The sequence below is a fragment of the Mandrillus leucophaeus genome, unplaced genomic scaffold (assembly GCF_000951045.1).
Source record: "Mandrillus leucophaeus isolate KB7577 unplaced genomic scaffold, Mleu.le_1.0 Scaffold692, whole genome shotgun sequence".
In the NCBI taxonomy this organism is placed as follows: domain Eukaryota; kingdom Metazoa; phylum Chordata; class Mammalia; order Primates; family Cercopithecidae; genus Mandrillus; species Mandrillus leucophaeus.
Window position 1 is genome coordinate 2,572,295 of NW_012107497.1, and position 17,853 is coordinate 2,590,147.

Below are 17,853 nucleotides of genomic sequence, written 5' to 3' on the forward strand. Positions count from 1 at the left end.
AATCCATCTTGAATTAATTTTCGTATAAGGAGTAAGGAAAGGATCCAGTTTCAGCTTTCTACTTATGGCTAGCCAATTTTCCCAGCACCATTTATTACCTTCTCTTTTCTGTTTTATTAGCAAATGATTGATTGTTTTGTATGATTGTTCATTTAACAAATGCTATATCACGTAAGAAAAGTTACTAATGGTATATAAAGATGTAAAATTCAATTGTGGCTGTGTGTATGTGTGAGTATTCTAGCTTTTGGGGAGAGACAAGAAAGAAGACATAAGTTGGAAGAGAATAGTAAAATAAAGAAAAAAGTAATAACTGTCTGTCTAATGAAGTAGCCCAGGTAATAAATGGTAGAGTTTATTAGATAGAATCATTATTTCCTTCCAGAGGGATTAGACAATTTTCTCTGAGGAGGTGGCACTTTTATTACAAAAATGTGAAAGACTGGGAAGAGTTTTATACGTGTCTATAAGGAAGAGAGATATTTTATTGAGGGAAAAGAAGACATTTTAATGGCAGAGTACGCAATGTCAGAGGAACAGACCAAAAGAAGTGCTCTGTTTTTTTTTTAATAAAGGCAGGCTAAAGAAGTTGGAGGCTATTGGAAATCAGTCATACAATTTTAAGCAAGAGAATCAATGAATGGCAATTTTGAAAACTGAATTTGATAGTGGCAAGGAAAATAGGGTTCTATCATCCCACTTACTTTCAAAGTTATGAAGAAATTGTAGTAAGGTCCAATCAGTACCTAAAGGAATTTATTTTGAGAAATGCTGTAAACAAAAAGCAAACTTTCTACTGCACGCATATAGTATATTTTCTCAAAGTCATATAGCTAAAGGGAATGAGAGGTAAAATAGTATAGTGGTTAACAGGATGGGCTTCAAAGCCTAACTTCTTGGGTTCAAATCCTAGCTTGGTTATCATTTAACAGCTATCTGACCTTGTACAAGTCGCATGCATACAATGGGAACGATAACACTACCTGTATTATGGAGTTGTTATTAGATGTTGTTGATAGATATATATGCTTGGCACATTTTAGGTACTACATACATATACCTATTTCTATAGAAGCACACGTGTACCTGTATTTAAAATAGCGATTTTCTTTTTTAAAAGAAGTATATATTCGTTGCAGAAATTTTGTTTGAAATTTTAAAAGTAAAATCTCTGGCCTAAGTGCAATAAAATGTTTTAGACTTTAGATATGAACTACAAAAACCTGCCTCATCCACACCCAATCCCACTCCCAGAGATATTTCAATTTATTTGCTTGCTATCAGTAATGAGAAAACCTAATTCACCACACAATTTCTGTTATATGAGACTATTGTATTGCAGTGCAAGATAGTGTTTTAAATCTTTGTTAAATCAATAGGTGCAATATTACACCTCCCTATTTGAATTTTCCTAGTGAAGTTAAACAATTTTAATAGGCCTATACATGGGTCAGTTATAGTTCTTTCATAAATGGTCTATTCCTCATTATCCTTTTTAATTGAGTATTTGTCTTTTTTTCTATGGGTTTGTGAGAATGTTTTTATTTCAAGAGCGTTTGTCAAAAAGATGAATCATTTTTGCCTTTTTCTTTTGCTTAGTTGATTTTTTATGTAAAAAAATTTTATACTGCTATGAATATAAATCATTACTTTATGGCTTTTAATTAAAATTATAAGAATAGCCTCCCATATTTTCATTACTTTTACAGTTCAATTTTTTACATGTAACATTTCATTCATCTGGTATTTAGTTAGGAATTGTATGAGACAGGATTTTAAAATTAGGTTAAAATTTAATCAAGTTATCATATTTTTAAGTACAAAAGTTTCCAAATTCAGCATTTACATTAAATTTTTTGAAAATAATGCTAAAATATCATGTAAATTGTTACTTATTCGAATTGGAAATTCTCTATTACTATTTTTAATCTTTATAACAACTTATGTTATCTATGCTTCTATTATAAAATAACAAGCCTGCCAAAATAGAGAAGATGCTTATCACAATTATATCATGATCATTTAAACATGATTTTGGATTAAACATAACCCAAAAATGCATTTGATAAGCAATCTAACTCTTCTTATAGTCCCTATAAAATTAACAAATGTCAAACAGTAATGTTTTAATTTTCAAAATATTCATTTTCAAAATATGTTTACTTGCATGCATTTCATTTATATTATTTCTTATTGAAGTTGACTTCTAAATGTATATTGCTTTAATGATAAGTATTAAGGGTATAGATTGTACTCACGCAAATAACTTTTGAAAAGCATAAGTTTAAATAGATGCATTTATCAAATGATATCACTTTTGAAAGATACCAGAAAGTAAGTTTTGAGAGGGAAGAGGGAAGGAAAGAGTAGAATATGAAGTCAGTAAAACCTGGATATTTAGTGCCATCTTTGTTACTTACTAGTAACCTTATGAATATTATTTATATCGTTGATCTTTAATATCCTCACTTGATAATTTTAGACAATGTTATGTACTTCATAGGATCACGGGTAGAATAAGAAAGTGAATATAAGTAAAATCCATCATAAAGTACCTGAAATATGTTATAAACCTAAGTTATAATAGTAATTTTATCATGGCTAATATTTCAGAGGAATAGCCACCCAACCAGTACTACTTATTATTTATTTCTATTTAATGTATAAAACATATAAAATAATATTCTGTCTGTGTGGTAACTTTGAAAAAGGACCAAAAATATTAAAAATTAAATTAAAATCATGTCATGTATAATTTGTAATACTCCTCTAAAGGTTAATAAAGTGTGCATATATTTCATTCACATTCACAAATATGAAAATCTATGTGTAAATTTTTAAATTTTCTAAAAAATTGTATTATTGTCACGATATAAATGCGATATTGTGAAATAAACATTGTGGAATGACTAAATCAAGCTATAGAACATATTCATTACCTTACATACTTATTGTTTGTGGTAAGAACACTTAAAATCTACTTTTAGTAATTTCCACATATACGTTATTGTTACTAACAGTAGTCACCATGAGTTACAATAGATCACTAGGATTTATTCCTCCTGTCTAACTGAAGTTGTGTATCTTTTCATCAATATCTCCCCAATCACCCCACCCCCTAGGATCTAGTAACCACCATTTTTCTCTGTTTCTCTAAGTTTGACTTTTTAAGATTTCACATGTAAGTGAAATCATGCAGTATTTGCCTTTCTGTGCCTAGCTTATTTCACTTGACATCATGTCTTCCAGTTCAATTCACGTTGTTGCAAATGACAGGATTTATTTCTTTCCTAAGGCTGAATAGAATTCCATTGTGTTTATATGCCACAATTTCTTTAACCATTCATTTATTGATGGACATTCAGGTTGATTCCATATATTGGCTATTGCAAACAGTGCTGCAGTAAACATGAGAGGGCAGATATCTCTTAAAAATACTGATTTCAATTCTTTTGGATATATGCCTAGAGATAAGATTGCTAAATCATATGGTAGTTCTATTTTTAATGTTTTGTGGATCTTCCATACTGTTTTCCACAATAATTATACTAATTTACATTCCCATCAACATTGTACAAGGGTTTTCTTTTCTCCACATCCTTGCCAACACTTATCTTTTGTCTTTTTGATAATAGTCATTCTAACAGGTATAAGATGATATCTTATTGTGGCTTTGGTTTGCGTTTCCCTGCTGATTAGGGAGGATCATCATTTTTTTTCATATGCTTGTTAGCCATTTGTATGTTTGCTTTAGAGAAATATCTATTCAGGTCCTTTGCTGTGTGTCAATACTGATATGTAAAATATGTATGGAAAATCAAAACCATAATTTATTTTTATTATATTTTTAATATATCATGAATATTTTTCAATGTAACAGGATGTTTTTCATGATATTTATTTTAATAGATGCAACATATTTCATTATATAAATGCAGTTCTATTTGGGGAGATTTCATTTCACTTTTTCACTAGAGTAATATAATCGAACATTCTTGTCATAGGTCTCTGTGTTTATCTCTGATAGTCCCCTAGGAAAATTCATAGAAGTAGAATTTTGGAGTTGAAGGTAATGAAGACTTTTAAAGTAGTTTTATGAAATTTTCTAAACAGAAGTATAAAGACACATAGAAAAGTACACAAATTATAAGAATAGAAATTCAGGGATTTAAAAAAAAAAAAGAAACTTAATGTATCCATGTTACTACCACCGAGATCAAGAATTAGAACATTACCTCAGGAGCCCCTCTCATGTTCCCTCCCGGTTATTAACCTCTCCCCTGCTACCACCCTCTCCCAAGGTAAGCACTCTTTTGACTTCTAACACCTAGATTAGTTTTGACTGTCTTTGAAATTACTGTAAACAGAATCATCCAGTATATGCCCTTGTATTTGACATGTCATGCTCAACATTATTTTTGTGATATTATTCTATGCTATTGCCTGTGCCATAGTTAGTTTAGTTTTTCTATGTATGATATTCTATTGTGCGAATATGCCACGGTTTATCCATTCTCCTAATCAATGGACATTGGGTTGTGTCTATTATGGGGCTATTAGGAAAAATGCTGGTGTGATGTTCATGTCTCTTCTTGTGTATGTGCATATATTTATTTTTAATACACATGGAAGTAGAATGGCTGGGTCATAAGATGAGTACATTTGGCTTTGGAATAACCAAAAAACAGCTTTTCAATGTGGTCATTTCAATTCATTTTCACCAGTAGTATATAAGATGTCTAGTTGATCCACATATTCATCAAGAGTATGTATTTTCAACCTTTATCCTTTTAACCATTTAGGTGAATGTGAAATGGTATTTCATTGTGTTGTAATTTGCAATCACCTGGTGATTAGTGCCATTTTTATATCCTCTTATGTGAAGTCATTATGCAAATCTTTTGCCCGTTAAAAATAATAGTTTTCTTTTTCTTACTGATATAGAAGTTGGATACAAGTCCTTTGTCAGATCTATGCATTGCGAATATCTTTTTTCAACCTAAACTTTGCTTTATTTTTTTCTCTTAACAATCTTTCTTGATAAATGGAGTTTGATTTATCAATCTTCTTTATGGCTAGTGCTTTTTATGTCTTGTTTAAGAAATAATGTTACCCTAAAATTGTTGAGATTTTTTTCTATATTTTCTTTTGAAAACTTCATTTTTTTTGCCTTTTACATTGAGGTCTACAAACAATCAAGAATTGATGCTTTGTGTATGATGTGGAGAGTCAAGGTTCATGTTTTTCAAATGACTAATCAGTTAACTTGGTACTATTTACTGAAAAGATCATCCTTTTCCCACTTATGTGACACCATTGTATAAATTAGGTAACGTTATATAGATGATTTGTTCTCACTTCAATCCCACACAGGCTTAATTATAATAAATATTCATGTCTGGTGGCAAACATTGTTAAACTTTGTTATTCTTCAAAATTGTCTTGGATATTCTTAGCCCTTTGCACTTGCATATAAATCTTAGGATTGGCATGTCAATTTCTACTAAGAAATAGTTGCTGCAAGTTTGATTGGAATTGCACTGAATTTATAGACTATTTGAAGAGGGCAGATATCTTTACAGTATTGGACTTTCTAATTCATGAAGAAGGTGTATTCCTCTATTTGTTTACATTTTCTTCAATGTCTCAGTAGTGTTTGTAGTTTCCATGGTAGAAGCTTTACTTTTTGGTCTGAATTACCAAATTACTACCAACAAATATAGTCATGAATTGCTTAACAAATGAGATATGTTCTGAGAAATGTGTCATTAGGTGATTTTGTCATTGTACAATCATAGAGTGTACTTACACAAAGATGGATGGTACAGCCTACTGCACACCCAGGCTATGTGGTATAGCATATTGCTCCTAGACTACAAACCTGCACTGCACGTGACTTTACTGAATACTGTAGTCAGTTGTCACACAACAATATTTGTGTATCTAGACACAGAAAAGGTACAGTAAAAATACAGTATACACATGATAAAAATTAGTACAGATGCATACGGCACTTAACATGAATGGAGCTTGTAGGACTCAAAGTTGCTCTGGGTGAGTCGGTGAGTGAGTGGTATTGGTGAGCAAATGTGAAATCTAAGACATTATTATACAGTACCATACCGTTTATAAACACTGTACACTTAGGCTACACTAAATTTATGAAGACACATTTTTTTTTCTTTTTCTTTTTTTTTCTTTTTTTTTTTTTTTTGTAATTTTAGTAGAGACAGGGTTTTACCGTGTTAGCCAGGATGATCTCGATCTCCTGACCTCGCGATCCACCCGCCTCGGCCTCCCAAATTGCTGGGATTACAGGTGTGAGCCACCCCACCTGGCCCATTTTTTTTCTTTAATGATAAGTTAACCTTAGCTTATGGTAACTTTTTTACGTTATAAACTTTTTTTAAGTTTTTGACTCTGTGATAACACTTAGCTTAAAACATAAACACGTTGAACATCTGTACAAAAATATTTTTATATCCTTATTGTATCAGCTTTTTTATTTTTAATATTTTGCTGTTTAAGCTTTTCTGTTATAAAGTAAAACACAAACACGCACATGAGCCTAGGCCTACAAGGGTGAGGATCATCAATATCACTGTCTTCCACTTCCACACGCTGTCCCCCACTGGAAGGTCTTCAGGGGCAATGAAACATTCCTGAAACTACTATCTCATATGATAACAATGCCTTCTTTTGAACTACTTCCTGAAGGACCAGCCGGAGGCTGTTTTACAGTTAACTTATTTTTAATAAGTAGAAGAAGTACATTCTAAAATAACAATTAAAAGTATAATAAATGCATAAACCAATAACGGTCATTTATTATCATTATCAAGTATTGTGTACCGTACATACTTGTCTGTGCTATATTTTTATACAACTGGCAGTGCAGTAGGTTTGCTTACACCAGCATCACCACAAACATGAGAGTAATTCATTGCACTATGACATCACTAGGTAATAGGAATTTTTCAGCTCCATTGTAAGCTCATAGGATCACAGTCAGTCTGTTGTTGATTGAAATGTGGTGAATGACTGTATAATAATTAGGGCTCCAATGAAGATCATAAAATTGCTTGTTTTCCAGAACTTTGACAAATACCTTTTACAGACACTAATCTAATAGACAAATAATAGTATATCATTGCTGTTTTCATTTGCATTTCACTGATTACTAACTGTTTGGATTTTTTCTTGTTTATTGGCTGTTTACATTTTTTGTCAATTTCTTTTTATGTTCTTTATCCAGTTTTCCAGTAGATTTTTCCTTTTTTATTCATTAAAATATTTTTTATATACTAAAATTATTACTCTGTGTCTAATATATGCTGCAAATATTTCCAGTTGTCATTTGTTTACATTTTGATTATTGGCTTTAATTTATAGATGAACAATATACATACTATATTCAATCCTTTTTAAATTCTTTTTTTCTTCTAAAGGGCTTCCCCACACCAATATTTTATTCCAGTTCTTCTTCCTATTTTTATGCTTAACACTTTAATTTTTCTAAATATTTTTTGTGTTATGAAATCCATCTTAATATGTTTATTTCTAAAACAGACACTTTTGTTTATCTTGATATTAAAACTTCTATACATTTGAAATTAACATTCAGAAATTGAAAGAATAAGGAAAGTAATATTGTGTGAAATTAGGTCAAGATTTGCTTAGATACTAAATTAACCCGTAAGGGAATTGAACGTGTTTAATTGTTTTCTTTCACCACAGGGAAATGTTGTATGAAGAGCATGGTTTTATAATACTTAAAAGGATTATTAGAGAAATGATGTATTTTACTGGTCAGGTGTTTGTGTCTATACTTAGATGTGAATGCAAAATAGTAAATATAAAAGTAAATTAATTTAAAACACATAGAATCTGATACAAACCTTACTCTTTTTCCACGTTATACATTACTTATACCTGTTATATTTTTCCATGAACTGTTTGGAATACTCTCAATTCCTAGAAACTGTTTTAAAGTGGAGAAGAGCACAAAAGATTATGTGTTAAAAGTACTTGATTTCCACCCAACCATTAAGAGATATTGCCAAAGAAAACTATTCAGAGCATTTTTCACTGATGGCGTTAGATATGTTATACCAGAATAATAATGATTCATTATTAAAATATGCAAAGTGTAATTTCTCAACAACATTTTGTGGTAGGAAGATGAGCTAGTACAGTAGTTTTCCTTATTAAATAATGTTTTACAAAAGTAATTGACATGGTTTGGCTGTATCCCCCCCCACCCCCATTTCACCTTGAATTGTAATAATTCCTACATGTCAAGGGTGGGGCCAGGTGGAGATAATTGAATCATGGATAAGGATCCCCCATACTGTTCTCCTGATAATCAATAAGTTTCACAAGATCTGATAGTTTTATAAATGGGAGTTCCCCTGAGCAATCTCTCTTCCCTGCTGCCATGTAAAATGTGTTTTTGCTTCTCCTTTGCCTTCTGTCATGATTGTGAGGCCTCCCCTACCATATAGAACTATGAATCCATTAAACCTCTTTCCTTTATAAATCACCCAGTCTCAGATATGTCTTTATTTGTAGTATGAGAGCAGACTAATACAGTAATGCATTTACACTGTTCAAAATATAAAAGGTACAGTTAAAAATATCTCAGCCTACCCATCATCTGCTCTACCCTCACCAAGCACTGACCTTAATTCTAGAAACAAATCTACAAAATCCTGGGAATAAAATTTCCAGGTCAAAGGTTACATGCTTTTCATAGATATGGCCAAACTACCTTCCACAAGAGGTACACAAATGTATGCTTCCCATCAGCCGTGTAGAAGAGTCTGCATTTTCCCACAGCCTTGGCAGCATAGTGTATTTGCAGACTTGAATTTTTGCCAGTGCAATAGATGAAGCTCTAATTTTCATTTCTCTCATTATTACCAAGGCTAAGCTTCTGTTCATGCATTTAAAATCCTTTGTATTTTCTTTTCTGTGAACTGTCCTTATCTTTTGTCCAATTTTCTTTTGAATTGTTGGCCTTTTTCGTATTAACTTGCAGAAGCTCTTTTATGTGTTCAGAAAATTAGTCCCTTAACTTAGATATGAGTCACAAACATTTATTTTTCATAATTGTTCATTTGTTTTTGATTCTGCTTATGGCTTTTTTGGTCATGCAGAAGCTTTTGATTTTTTATATAGTCCAGTTTAGTGATATTTTTGTCTGTTAATTAAAGTTGTTTAACTTGAGGATACAATTTACTTTTTTTGTGTGGTTGACTACTATAGACATATACTGCTTCTTACATTGAAAAAATAATAATCCTGAATTTGGAAATTGCTTTTAACAAACTTTTGTTGAAGGTCTATCATATTTAGGAACAGAGCTTGTTTGACTCAGAAATCAAAGGTCAGTGAGAAGGATCGATGTAAATAAAAAGTTAAATAGCATGAGGTAAATGTTATGATGATGGGAAAGACAAGGTCTGAGAGGATAAACCTAAAGCAACGTCATAATTAAGCTGAAAATTTCTTCTCATGATAAGCTATCATTTCAGTATTCCAGATATTAGTCAAATCTGACCCATTACACTGGTTTTTTTGTTTCTGTTTTTGTTTTTGTTTTTGTTTTGTCAGGAATTGTTTTACCTCTATTACAAGGAAGGGATAGTATGGGAGGATGATAAGGAAACCAGCAATCTGAGTTAAATGTTACACAGATTTCTGTGCTTATATATGAAGCCTAAATGAAACGTGAACAATTTCATGATAGATAAAAAGGAGTTCATCGCTCAGTTTTAGAGAGTTTGGGAAAATATGATGGCTATTATCTCAGTAGCTTCAGAGTCTAGAGGCTTTTAGAAGTTGTTAGTTGAAGCTGTAAAACGCTTTTTACATCTACTTGTGAGTAGAAAATGATCCAATAAAAATAAAATGTTTAGTTACCTCCTTTAAAATTCTTGAAAAATAAGTTGAGGACATTATTAGATCATGTGTTACAGACGTAGGATTATATTTGTAACATCACCTAAATCTCACACACACACAGGAAAGTTCAGCACCACGGGTGTAGTTATGGATGTGAACTCACAAAACACAAATCGAGCAAAGAGAACAATATCTCAATTCATGATTCATGGACATTCTGTGCTACCTGAAACACGGTGCTTCTTTTGCCCAGCTCTCACCCACACAGGGAAAGGCTGCCAGGAATGAGAGACAAGATGTGTGCAGGTTACCTTCAACAGGAGCCACCACCTGTATTTCCCATCAATCTTTTACACCATTGTAGTCACGTGGATCCAAGGACTGTATTCCAACTGACAGCTCCCGCAATGAGGTGCAGTTCCACACAACAAAGGCAGGCCCAGCATCTCCCATTCATCTTAAAGTTACTGTTTCCAAGGAAACAGTGCTGTGGGAGCCTAGGGTCAGTCCCAGACTGACCTGCAACAGTCCAGGCTGGATGTTAATCCTTTACTTATACATTCTCATGAATTTTTCACAACATATATGCATGCATTTACAAAGTGTTTCAATGTACATATTGTTTACATATACAATCTTGTTTAAAATTCATTTTTCTATACATTGATTTTTTTCTCCACAACTTTTTCTTTTTCATCTCCTAACTCTTGTGTCCAATTAAAGAATGTACTTATTTAAAAAGTATCTAAAACAATTGTTCCAAAGCATGTGACATTGTTTATGTGACACACTAGTATATTATCTAGTTTATTTTTAAAATCTTCTCTATTATTATTTGTAATATTATATTATTATGGAACAGATGTATATTATAAAATTTTATTCATATTGCAGTATAATATTTTGTATTACAATGGTATTATTAATAGTCTCATAAAGAGCTATCATTACAAGTTTAAATTCTTTATTCTGGGTTGTCAGTTTTAACTCTTGACATTCTGAAGAAAATAGCTTCACTCTTGTTTATTCTGGCCCTTTTTTTTTTTTTTTTTTTTTTTGTAGAGATGGGGTTGTTGCTATGATGCCCAGGCTCATCTCAAACTCCTGGGCTCAAGCAATTATTCTGTCTCAGCCTCCCAAAGTGCTGGTGTTACAGGCATGAGCTACAGTGCCCAGCCTATCCTGGGTCTTTATTTACTTGTAAGCTTGAGCAATAATCACTACTATTTAATAACTTTATTGTCATTCACTATCATGCAGAGTATTGCTCTAAGGTATGTTCAGGGATGACTTTATTGAGTCCTAACAGTAATCCTATGAAGTAGATGTTATCATTGTGCCCAGTCTATACAGGAGGCATTGAGAGTTAGAGAAAACTGGGCTAAAATGTTAGGCAAGAACTAGAACAAGAATTGAAATCCAAGTGGCCTAACTCTAGACCTCACAATGTTTAATACCATGTCATACTGCTTCCTAACCTATTTAATGATTTTTCAGCCCCAACATCATCATCCATGTGTGGTAGTGGGATCATAATAATATCTATATCATAGCATTGTTGGATGCATTAAGGAAGTCTACAAAAGTGAAACTTCCAAGGACGATGCTTGGCATACACTGATCTCTTAATAAAAATAACCTATAATCTTTCTGTTATAGTCTACTCTAATCCAAATGTTCTTTTTACTTCCCATCTCAAGCACCTGCTTCTGTTTACTAGGACTCACAAACTATAGCTCACAAAAACATATAACTTACCAATTTTCCTTGTACATAAAAGGACTTCCTTTTACAGTCTTCCATAACATAAAAGAAAGCTAGAAGCAAGTATAGTAGAAGAAATGATTGCTATACAAACAAAATTATAGTTGGTTTGGTTTTAATTTTAGGATGCGCACTGAATAAAAATCACTCATTTGGGATTTAGAAGACCTGTGTTATATATCTGGTACTAATGCTGAATAACTTGGCTTATTCATTTTTATAACTACAAAGGAAGTGTGTCTGGCATATAATACACAACAGACCAGTATATTTAGTAACTGAGTGAATAAATGAAATACGTACTTCTTTACTTTATCAGTTGCAGTTGGCTTTGCATTTGTGTAAGGTGTGTGTTTTGCAATTCCAAAACGGCATTAGTTTCTTTAAAGCAAAGAATTTTTGTAGCGTGTTAATGAATAATTTCTAATACATTGGTTAAATACCAACATGTCATATATGTAAATAGTCAATATTATACTGCTAAAATAACAAAAATCAGTCAGATTCTGCAACATTTCATGATAAATAACTTTTGAAAATATATTTTTAAACATTTTGGCTTACGCCTTGAGAATTATTTACCTTTTTAAAATGTATTTTCCTTTCAGGTTTCCAGAGCTTTACCTGAGAAACAAGGAGAAATTGAAGCTCAAATAAAAGACCTTGGGCAGCTTGAAAAAAAGCTTGAAGACCTTGAAGAGCAGTTAAATCATCTGCTCCTGTGGCTGTCTCCTATTAGGAATCAGTTGGAAATTTATAACCATCCAAACCAAGAAGGACCATTTGACATTAAGGTAGGGACATGTTGCTTTAAATATTTTTTCTTTTTTGAGAAAAATGGCAATATCACTGAATTTTCTCATTCTGTATCATTACTAAAGAAAAATTATGACTTGTTAAAGCATGGTAAGGAAGACTTTATTCAGGATCACTGCAATAGGCACGGGTACCACTGCAATGGAGTATTACAGGAGGTCGGGTGGAGAGAGATTGGGCTCAACTCCAAATACAGCACAGGGGAAGTAGGAATTTATAGCCAAGGAGCAGGGTAGGAGTCAGTAGATGGAAAATTAAGAGGAAACGTCAGGGGTAAGTGGGATTCTGGCTAAACCAACCTCACAGGATTCTTGCTGAAGATGGGCCAGGGTTATCAGACAACCCCCGGGGAATGGTAGAGAATACTGAGGATGATCAGGTACCAAGGGTAAAGGGTTCTTGCAAAACTGACAGCCTTCTTTGCTGAAACTGGATTTTACAGGGGAGTGCAAAGATAAGCCAAGGTGAAGGTTCAGAAGCCTGACTAAAGTTTAGTCAAGCAGGGAATCTTTGTCATCATCATCATCATTGTTGTCATAATGATAATAATAATTATTATTTTACTAGGATATGCTACTTTTTCCTCGACATTTACTAGAAATAAGGTCTTCATTAAATTCATATTACTAGAACGCCTGTGTCATATTTGTTACTATGATACATTTTCTATCCCTGTTTTAATTGTGCTTAATACATATTCATAGATTCCTTATCCAAAATTGAAGTTGTTTATGAGATTAGGTTCCTAAAATATAATGTCTGGGCTCTTTTGTAGACATTGTAAAGCCCTCTCAGACTGACTACACTTTACCTTTCTATCTTCTCATTCTGCCAGCAATCTCCCCATATAGTCTAGCCATATCAAATTACTTGGTAACTTTCCATCCATGTAATTTCATGTCATACCTGTGATCTTGATTTTCTCTGTTCTTTAAATGACTTCTTTCAGTTTATTTTGATATAACGAATTTTCTTCCATTTTTTAGGAATGAATTCAAAGTCATTGCCTCTTCCAAGTTTTCTTCCATACCCCAAGTAGAATTAGAATCCCTTTTAGGATTTCTTATAAACCTCTTTAAGCATCTCCCATTGTTCATATGTTGATTTACACTTCAATTTTATACATCTGAATATTTCATTACAAATATGCACTGTTCTTTGAGTGCAGAAGGTATTCTCTTATTTATCTCTGTTTCTCCACTCATATCAAACACATTCAGTCCAGGATCCATTAAATGATGGTTACTTGTAAGTGTTTTTAAGTCAATGGATAAAGATGGTACCAGGGCACCCAGAATACTAATGAGATGCTGCAGGTAAGCATAGGGCTTTAGACAGTCCTGCCAATTGAACACCACTATCTCCTTCTTTTAGTGTCCTTGTAAATGCTGAAGTGATCCTCTTTTCTCCCTTTCAAGGAATCTATTCCAAAGATTCTCTCAATATGCTGCCCTGTTTTGTGTCTCCTTATTGGCCAAAATCTTTAAGTAGCCAATCAAATAAACCAAATCATTGAAATTACAATCTGTTAATGAATGTATTGTCGGGCAACTTCAGAGTGAAAAAGATAAGTAACATTTTTGAGTAGTTTTTCTTTTAGTTAGTTGACTTTAATTGCTAAATTTATTTACTTTCCAGGATTGTAAAAACATAACATTTTCATCTCCATTTAACTGTTGTTTTGCTAGAACTGAGAGCAAAGGAAAAAGGAAGTTTGAGAATATTCTAGTGAAGAGGAAGTAAAAGTTTGGGGAAGATGGGCATGAGTGACAATAAGGAGATAGAGAGAAGTTTGCTACAACTAAAATGAGTTAGATTAGCAAAATGTTCTCCACTATGTTTACCTTACTTCCTCCTGACACTTATGTCTACCATTCTGATACCTACTCCCCAAGAGCAGATGGCACTGTGGAAGTCTCAAGTAGACATCATTTCACCAGGACAAAACTCAGCCTGCTCAGCCAGTGGCACAGTCTTGGGTTCAGTCTGATGATTAAGTTTATGAGACACAATAGGCTTTACACAATAACAAATTTAGTTAGCTTTAAGAAATTATACAGGATGGGTAACAAAAGCCTGCACATTAAAGGCACAGGGGAAGTCTTGATGCTGAGACGTGGCTTCTGATGTCCCACTGCCCTGCATTTTAGTCGTATGTGATCACAAGGGGCAAGACTGGGTGAGTACAAAACACATCAGCGTCTCAGGGAAGCCATCAGTTCTAGGATCCTGACCATTTCTCCACTTAGCTAGTACATAATGTACGCAGAGGTATTTGACTAGCTCCTATTCACCAGTACAACTACATTTTATGAATACTGATTTTTCATTGCTCAATAAACAACCCCAACAGGAAAGTGCAGTTACTTGGCCCAATACACAATAACCTTAGCCAAATTCTCAATTATCTTATATCCAGTATATTCTTAAAAAGTAATTGATGTAATATTGCAAAGAGGAAAGGCCATAAAGTCTTTCCTCCCAACCAGAAATAGCTTTTTGTAGCTCACAGTAAAAGCACATTCTACTCTTTTAAATGCAATCTTTGGTTAAAATGTGCCTCTTTATTATAATAATTTTAAAAATACTCAATGCTAGCTATCTCTCTTCCTGGAATACATTTAAGAAAAGATTTTTTTAAATCCCTTGGTACAAATAGATCCTGTTGACTCAACCAAAATGACTTTAGTCCCAGTCTGTGCCCCCCAGAATGGTTTTCAACTACTGAAAACCCGCATTGGGTCTTTAATTGTCTACGGCCCATAGGGTTCTGCCAAATGGGTCCCTGCAGTTTGAAGTGAAAGCCATGCTCGGTTGTGTTAATCACTTTTCTTTATCAAAGCTACAAGTCATCACTCTCACTGCTGTGTATAGTTTCTGAGAGTCATGATATTTGCCTCCTGCAGCTTGTTTTAAATCACTGAGGGGAGAGGGAGCTGCTTTTTTCCTGGCAGAAAACTCCTTGGCTTCAGTCCCTTGAGCATATTCCGAGATTTTTATCTCTGGAGTGCAGATTTCAAAAATACTCTTTTAGCCTTTTTCTTCTGCTTGTGGCTGTGTCCAAGGTAGGGGGAGGGGAAACATGAAATCATAGATTTGATGACTTGAGAGTTTCTCCCAATAATTCTCAAACCCCTAGCTTATAATTAGGAAATGGTGACCTGTGTGAATAATAATTTACCTTGTTTTTTTATCCCTCTTTGTCTAGCTTCCATTCCTTGTCACTAATAAATGATTTATTAAGATTGCACAGGTTTTCTGATTTAAGATATGGGATATTAGTCCTTACAGCCTGCTGTATTCCTCTGTTTAAATGAATTAAACTATTTTTCCATTAAAGAAAGATGGGACACTAGACTTTGCTTTACTTAGTTTCAAACTATTGAACACCAAAAATAAAATGTTTGAGGAGTTTTGAGCCCATGCTCTTTTTTTTAACACAAGGAAAAAAAAAAATTGCCTTTAATAAAATCTTAAGAAAGAGTTAATGCAAAGAAAGTAGATCTACAAACAGCCACACCCCTAGCTCCAAATCCTAAATGTAAAGAAACTTGCTTTGTCTGGCCATGGTGGCCATGGCTGCCTCGGAAACAAAGGGTCTGAGGCCTTGCCATTCGGGTAGTTTGTTTTCTCTAGTCAAACTCTGAGCACACCTGTTAGAAAAATACGTAATATCCTCTGTGAACCTCGGTTTTGTCTGCTTGGTACTTCACGATTATTGATGAAATGCAGCTAGCTGTGTAATGAAACCCAAATAAAAAAGGCTTTAAGGGCTGTGTTCTAATACATTGTTTATGCTGGAGTGAAAATTGACTGCACATTGCTTGGTTTGTGCAATTTACTCCCGAAATATTCCTATTCAGGAAATCCTGCAAATAGCAATATTCATCTTGAAAATCACCTCACAGAACCCTTAGCAAGCTGAGAAACATAATCAATGAGATCGTGATGTAGAGGGTGAAAATTAGGCATAATCACAGCCCTTTCCCATCAGTCAGCCCACTAGAAGGCATGCCTTTGAATTTTGATTTTCAGATATACTCTCAGTTTAGACATAAAATATGTTGATTTCAGATTTCAGAAATGATAATTGAATGCTAAGATCCCGGGACCAGTTTAGAATTTCTATAAAGGGTCTTATGTTTTTAATCTTTGATGAATGCCTTCAATAATGAGCTAGAGGTATACTATTTATCTGACATAAGACTGACTACTGCTTTCCAAACTTTTTATTAAAATATGAGGTGTGGTAGGGCACATAATTTTATGTTAAGGCTTAGTGACTGAAATGCCTTCATCTTAATCACAGGGAGGGGTTTTTTTCCTCCCCTCTAGAATCACTTTCCTTGTGTGGTTTATAAATGAACATGACATGTGGCTCTGCTGGTTCTTCCTTATAGTATAAGGAACATAATTGTCCATAATGTCAAATCCATGTTGAAAACTACCAAAGGACTCAATTGTAGTGACTGATCATTAAAGTCATTGAACACTGCATGCGTTCACACTGCTGTGAGTGTTGTCAAAGCAAAATTGCACTAGACAACAGGCAAGAAAGACTGTGTTCAAAACTTTTGCAACAGAGGAGAGAGATTGAACTCAATTCTGCTGAAACAAAAGGCAGGAAAACCTTTAAGTGCTGAGATTAGTTAGTGGGAAAGTACTAGATATCAGGAGGGAGGTTAGGCAATGTGCTTAGTTAGGCCATCTGTGTTTGCTGATTGGCACTTATCAAAGATAGATTCCTATCCTCCCAACAGAAGACTAGCAGATAGGGGTGCTGTCTTTTCAGATGATTCTAGATCAAAGTGCTAGCTCCCAAGTCCTTGAGAAAGTTTATTCCTGAGGTATAAAAGTGGCAAGAGGCTAGGAGAATATTTATATCTCAAAAAAGTAGAGAAATAATTTATAAAGTTTTCTAGAGTAAATGCTCTAAGAAAAGGAAGGTCAGGTCTAAAGTCAGGAAGAAATTTGTCTCAAATGTAGTCAAGCTCATGGTATTTTTAAAGCTTTCTTTGTCAACTCTCCATTTAGTTCAGTTTTCCCATTGAAAAACTTAGGAACACTAGTTCATCTGGTTAATTTCAGCAGGTTTCTGTTGTTGAAGTACTAGCTGAACCAACTCTGAGACTTGGTAGTAATCAGACATTTCATGAAGGAGATTTCTATGAAAGTTAGAAAGAAGACAAAGATTACTGGTTGAACCAGACTGCAAACTCAGTTTTTTTTTCAGATAATTTCTGTTGTTCTCTTTTTATTATTATTATTATTATTATTATTACTATTATTATACTTTAAGTTCTAGGGTACATGTGCATAATGTGCAGGTTTGTTACATATGTATACTTGTGCCATGTTGCTGTGCTA

The 17,853-nt window shown here is 33.5% G+C and overlaps 1 protein-coding gene across 1 annotated transcript in view; it reads left to right on the top strand.

Annotated features, from left to right (window-relative positions):
• The window catches only part of LOC105555622 (dystrophin), a gene marked incomplete at its 3' end in the record, with an annotated part of 1,920,295 nt that overhangs the window by 1,368,083 nt on the left and 534,359 nt on the right, over positions 1-17,853 (top strand). Inside the window, exon 48 of the mRNA XM_012002637.1 lies at positions 12,279-12,464. Coding sequence (XP_011858027.1) covers positions 12,279-12,464 — 186 coding nt within the window. The remainder of the gene's footprint in view (positions 1-12,278; positions 12,465-17,853) is intronic.